Source organism: Carcharhinus amblyrhynchos, chromosome 9, assembly GCF_965287045.1.
Source record: "Carcharhinus amblyrhynchos chromosome 9, sCarAmb.v2.hapA, whole genome shotgun sequence".
Lineage (NCBI taxonomy): Eukaryota > Metazoa > Chordata > Chondrichthyes > Carcharhiniformes > Carcharhinidae > Carcharhinus > Carcharhinus amblyrhynchos.
In genome coordinates, this window is record NC_137332.1 from 109,588,281 (window position 1) to 109,594,264 (window position 5,984).

The 5,984-nt window shown below is 43.9% G+C and overlaps 1 protein-coding gene across 1 annotated transcript; it reads right to left on the reverse strand.

The window, feature by feature from the left end:
• Window positions 1-474: 474 nt before the first annotated feature.
• LOC145348187 (FK506-binding protein-like) lies at window positions 475-4,781 on the reverse strand. Its single transcript, XM_080196380.1, has 3 exons — window positions 4,669-4,781; window positions 3,658-3,792; window positions 475-2,068 (listed from the first exon to the last, which is right to left on the reverse strand). The coding sequence occupies exon 3, from the start codon at window positions 1,954-1,956 to the stop codon at window positions 1,012-1,014; it is 945 nt and encodes a 314-aa protein (XP_080052506.1). The 5' UTR covers window positions 1,957-2,068; window positions 3,658-3,792; window positions 4,669-4,781; the 3' UTR covers window positions 475-1,011.
• Window positions 4,782-5,984: the final 1,203 nt, after the last annotated feature.

Here is a 5,984-nt window from a genome sequence, read left to right on the forward strand (position 1 = left end):
ATCTTTCCTCACATTATATCAAATTGAAAATATATACCACTAAAAACAGGTGTTCCAAGTTAATCTTCTGGGTCCTTGGGAAACCTTTGCAGTTATCAGCGGGGTTCTTAACTGGAGAAATCATCTCCAGTGATGGAGGACAGAGATTTAAGTCATTGGTGAAGTTCCAGACATTCTGCATTCACAAACAGCAGTGATCCAGAAGAGCCAATTCACTCTTTTAGGTGGAGTGATAGGAACTGTCTTAATAATCCTGCTCTCCAACAGCACAATGAGTCAAGCGTGTTTGTCATGATGAGTGCTTTCTAAGAAATTTTGTATTAAATGTGGTTATGAGACATTCTCACTTTCTAAACCTAAATAGCACCTTTCCCACAAAGCAAATTCAAACCACTATTTAGTTAAAATTGCAATTTTACAAATCTGACACGTGTACTCTAGCAGCAAAGTATCTGATATGCATAGGTTTCCAACTTGATTCACAGGAAATTTGGCACTTTATTTAAAAACATTATACATAAGTGGCACAGTATGAAGTGTTAAAAATCTGAGTTTTCATATAATCAGGAGCCAAAAATTTCTAAGCTGTTGGCAAAATACAAACAGCAGTTAAACTCTGGTTAGTTTCAGTGTTGACCTAGGTGAGTTAATGCAGTGTGCAACGAATTACACTTCATGGTTAGCAGCAAAACCTTACCGCAATTCTTCAGATATTGCACAAAGTCACAGGAGAACATCCAGTTTTTGTTACATTCAGAACCACGTGGATGATTACAATTAATTTGCCAGCCACAAGTAAAGGAATGAGCTGCCTGGATCTTTTGCCATGCAGTTTTATCATGGTTACAACCCCAACATACAGTAAAACACTGAAGCAATCTTTAACACATATTTTGTTTGGCCAAAACATAGCATTTTCCTGTGGTCAAGTACTATTTTGTCAATGAGAAAGAATGTTGCTGTAATTTGATTATTTATTCAGTTCATTTGAATGAGGGCCTGTACACACTATCAGATGAACAGCTTACTCATTGCCTTGCCCATTTTTTCATTTTGTGCTTTGAACTGCTCGTTAAGAACTCGGAGTTGTTGTGCAGCAGCTGTGTTTCCTGGCTCCAATATCAGCACTCTCTTCCAATCATCTCTGGCTTTGTCAAACTCATTAATGGATGCGTAGGCCTGACCCCTCCGATATAGGCACTTCACGGAGTCAGGGTCGATCTCCAATGCCTTTGAGCAGTTCTGGATGACATTTCTGAACTGCTTCTGTTTTATCTGGCAGGCGGCCAGGTTCGAGTACAACGCTCTTCTAGCTCGGTCGTACTCCTCCTCTTTCTCGAGAGGGACATCATATTTCACTGTCACCAGCAGCCTCAGTGATTTTGCATACCGCCGTGCAGCTCCAAAGAGATTCCCACTTTTAAAGTTCTCATTGCCCTTGGCTTTGTTGTACATGGCAGCTTGCCATTTTTCCTCAAATCCCATTTGCCAGGAGTCACAGTGGAGAGTGAATTCCTCCAGTTTCACATTCAATCTTAGTTCATTCCCACAGTCTGTGAACATCTCCATCAACCTTGGAGCCAGCAGTACCTCACACCGCTCTCCCAGCAGCATTGTTTCAACGCATTTCTCAACTATTTCCGCAAACTGGGTATCATTTTCTCCAAGAATCATCTCAACCGACTGATTGATCCCATTTTGGAAATGTGTGTCTGCTTCAAATTTGCAGGACGGTTCTACTTCCACATAAATGCGGCACTTGGAGCCTTCTTTGGGCTTGTCGAGGCCACTACCTCGCTGTAGAATTTTCTTCACAAAGGAACCATCGGGGCACGACCAAGTGAAAAGTTCAGGATTAGTCCACCCTTTGATGGGAGGTTTTAGATTTCTAGCTTCCTCTGGCTTATCATGGTGACTGGTGGCCTCCAACGTTTCACTCAATTGGTTTGCAGCCATTATTCCTCCGTGTGAATGACCGTTCCCATCTCACCAATGCACAGCCGTTGCATATAAATCTGACTGAGGTGATGGCTCCCCACTTGTGTACAGAAACTGATGCAGGTGATTCCTGAGTGTAAGTTTATTTTTGAAAAAGTAAAATACCAGAAATCATGTGAGTATTCAAAATAAAGGTCACAACTTTTCCTGATGGTGCATGACTCCTGGTAATGTACGATATTAAAAAAGGAGGCAGAACTACGTCCAAGTAGCCACTCTTCATGCTTGTCATATGCACAGCAGTTAACTGTTAATTTTTACCAGGGACACTTTTCAACAGTCTAGCAATCAAGACAGTAACTTCGGTTGATTTTACATTTTCTTAAGGACCAATAGCCATTGCAGCAACAGCAAACTCATCACAAGAAATGTAATTTGTACAACTTAATTCCTCAGCATACAGCATATTAATAATCAGAACTGTTCAGAAACATCAGAGACCTGAACTGTTAACTCCATTTCTTTCCACCCAGATGCCACCAACCTGCTGTGTATTCCAAGCATTTTCTGTTTTGATTTCAAATTTTCAGCATCTGTGATGTTTCATTTTTGTACTCATGATAAATGGTTGTTTTACATGGTGGGCAGTAATGTTCCCCAAGAGTCAGTGCTAGAGCCACTTTTTTTGGTGCTGCATTATATGCAACTTGCATATTTGAATAACAGAGAAAATCTTCAGAATTTGCTGATGAGACCATTTCTGGGGGTGTGGCCAGAGCAGAACATAGGGAGACTAGCAAAATGGGCTACAAATAGCAGATGCAATTTAATACAAAGAAGCACAAGTTGATACATTTTGGAAGAAAGCAGATGGAGAGGCAATACAGACTTGGTGGTTCAGTTCTAAAGACACAGGTTGGGGACGAGGGAGATTCTTGTGCACAGATTTTTGAAGATGGCAGGACATAGAGTGAGCAGTTAGCAATACATGAGATTCCAAAATAGCCTTATTGACTGCAAAAGCAAGGAAGCTCTGCTGATCATTTATAAAGTTCTAGTTACACCACAGCTGCAATATTGAATCCAACCATGATTACTTTTGGATGAATTTGAGGATGCCTGAGAGGGTGCTGAGATTTCCAGAATACAGCCTCAAAACATTAACTCTATTTTTAGGGCAACACAGTGGTTAGCACTGCTGCCTCACAGCCAGGGACTCTGGTCACTGTATGGAGTTTGCACATTCTCGGCGTGTGGGAGTTTCCTCCAGGTATTCCAGTTTCCTCCCACAGTCCAAAGACATGCAGGTTAGTTGGACTGGCCATTCTAAATTGCCACTTAGTGTCAGGGAGATTAGCAGGATAAACGCATATGGTTACAGGTATAGGGCCTGGATGGGATTGCTGTCAGTGCAAACTTGATGGGCTGAATGGCCTCCTTCTGCACAGTAGCAATTTTATGATTTCTCTCTCTACAGATGCTGCCAGACCAGCTGAGTTTTCTCAGCATTTTTTGATTTTTTTGTAAACAAATGCATCCAGGGATGAGTAATATTGGCCACACATTAGCTTGGAGAAGTTGGAATCGTTCCTCTGGGTGTACAAGATAATTAAAATACTAAAAGCAAACTACTTGTCCTTCAGAAGCTCTAATTCTTAAAGATTCAGCTTAATGTATCATATGATTGCAACAAAGCAGAATAACAGAATTGATACTTACTTAAGCAATAATGAGAGACTGGAATAATTCCTTGCTCACTTGCTCAACAAGTTCATATCCATGGTAGCAAGCATGTCACTGCTATTATTGCCCCATCGTACCAGATTAGTAGAATGCAGAAACTAACATGGCTTGCTGTGAAAAGGATGCAGTACATTAATTTTTTTTAAATAACAAATATTTAGAAGCAGCCCACATTGACAAAGTTAACTACAAGTCTTGCTTCTCAAACTAAAAACATTCTGCATCAAAAACAGTACAGCCACTACCCTAAACTTTGAATTAAAAGATGTTTTCCATATTGGGTTATCTGATGGATACTTCTAAGCCTCCAATATTTAGTTCATCCATGACATAGCTGCCTTCCCATGCTATGTAGCCATCTCATTAACAATCATTCTTTCGCAATTTGTCACTCTCCCATCCTCTCCAATCCTCCTGTTGCTCCCTTCAGAAATGTGGTCCTCGCCCACTTTAACCATAACAATCCCTCTCCCCTTAGTCATAATCTCCCTCAATCCTTCCATAGGAATCACATTCCCTTCAGTAATAACACCCTCCAACCCTCTTCTCTTGAGCATACTTCACTCTCAGTGATAGCTCTCCCTCTCAATAACAACCCACCAACAATAATACCCCTCAAAACAAAATTCCCCACCTCTTCAATATATGATTTGCCCTTTCCACTCAGTATTTACCCACCCTCTCTCCTTTGTAATAATTTACAACACAATTCCAGGTTCCCCTCAGCAACAACCCCCCGGTTCCCCTCAGCAACAACCCCCAGGTTCCCCTCAGCAACAACCCCCCGGTTCCCCTCAGCAACAACCCCCCGGTTCCCCTCAGCAACAACCCCCAGGTTCCCCTCAGCAACAACCCCCAGGTTCCCCTCAGCAATGACCCCCAGATTCTCCTCAGTAATAATACCCAGTCCCCTCAGTAATAACTCCAGATTCCCTTCAGTAATAATTCTTCCATTTCCCTCAGTATCCGTCCCCCCCCCCTCAGTACCCAGGGTTAATGAAGCGGCTGTTCAGCCCAGGCTGCCTCACACCGCCGGCGGCTGGCTTTCCCCGCGCGGGTGGCGGTTGAATTTAAAAAGCAGCTCCGCCGCGAGCACCCACCAACCGCCCTGAGCCCCAACATCCGCCGGCGGCTCTGCGTCACTTCCTCAGCGCCGGGCCTTCGGTTGCCTGGGTGACCAGCGGCCTGCTTCCCCCTCCCCTCTCTGTCAGCAAGATTTGAGTTCCCGGCTTGTGCGTGAGGAGATGGACCCCAACTTGGGTGTGTTTCGGGTCGGTCTTTTGGGTGGGTCAAACCAAGTAAACGAACTTAAATTACGTTCGGACAAAGAAAAAGGGGGCAGCTCCCCAAAAGGAGGGGGAACGGCCCGAACAGAAACAAAAATTACAAAGGAAACTTAAGGCACGTCAAATCAAAATGTGATTGGACTCCAACTTGGGAGTGAATTGAAGAAAGCCAAACCAGTCAAATTGTGACATTTTTTTGAAAAAGTTTATTTATTAGTGTCATGGGTAGGCTTATATTAACACTGCAATGAAGTTACTTTGAAAATCTCCCAGTCGCCACACTCCAGCGCCTGTTCGGGTACACTGAAGAAAAATTTAGCATCGCCGATGCACCCTAACCAGCACGTCTTTCAGACTGTGGGAGGAAACCGCAGCACCCGGAGGAAACCCACACAGACACGGAGAGAACATGCAGAATCCAAATAGACAGTGACCCAAGCCGGGAATCACACCCTGGCACTGTGAGGCAGCAGTTCTAACCATTGTGCCACCATGCCGCCCAGGCCAAGGGAAAGCATACCCATGAAGATGGTCAGTACTTCTGCCTCACAGTGCCACAGTCGCAGGTTCAATTCCAGCCTCGGGTCACTGTCCAGAGTTTGCATGTTCTCTTGGTGCCGCAGTTTCCTCCCACAGTCCAAAGCTGTGCAGGTTAGGTTGATTGGTCAAGCTAAATTGACCCTTAGTGTCAGGAGGATTAGCAGGGTAAATACATGGAGTTACAGGGATAGGGGTTGGGTGGGATTATTGTTGATGCAGGCTTGATGAGCCGAATAGCCTCCTCCTGCATTGTAGAAATTCTATGATTCACGTGATCCCTACCTGCCAGCTTCCTTCCTCCAGACTTGCAGGAGTAGATGGGGCAGTCGAGCTGAAGTGCGGCCAGCAACTTAAGTGCAGTTTCTTGACCTATTCCTACTTCTAATTCCTAGGTTTCAAATGGCGCAACACTGTGATCCAAGGGAAAAACAACAAAGAGAAAGGAAAGAGCTCAAGATATGCTTGAAGCGCAATGGC

Excerpts from the sequence above, each read along its gene's own strand:
- LOC145348187 (XM_080196380.1), bottom strand. The coding sequence starts at position 1,956 with ATGGCTGCAAACCAATTGAGTGAAACGTTGGAGGCCACCAGTCACCAT.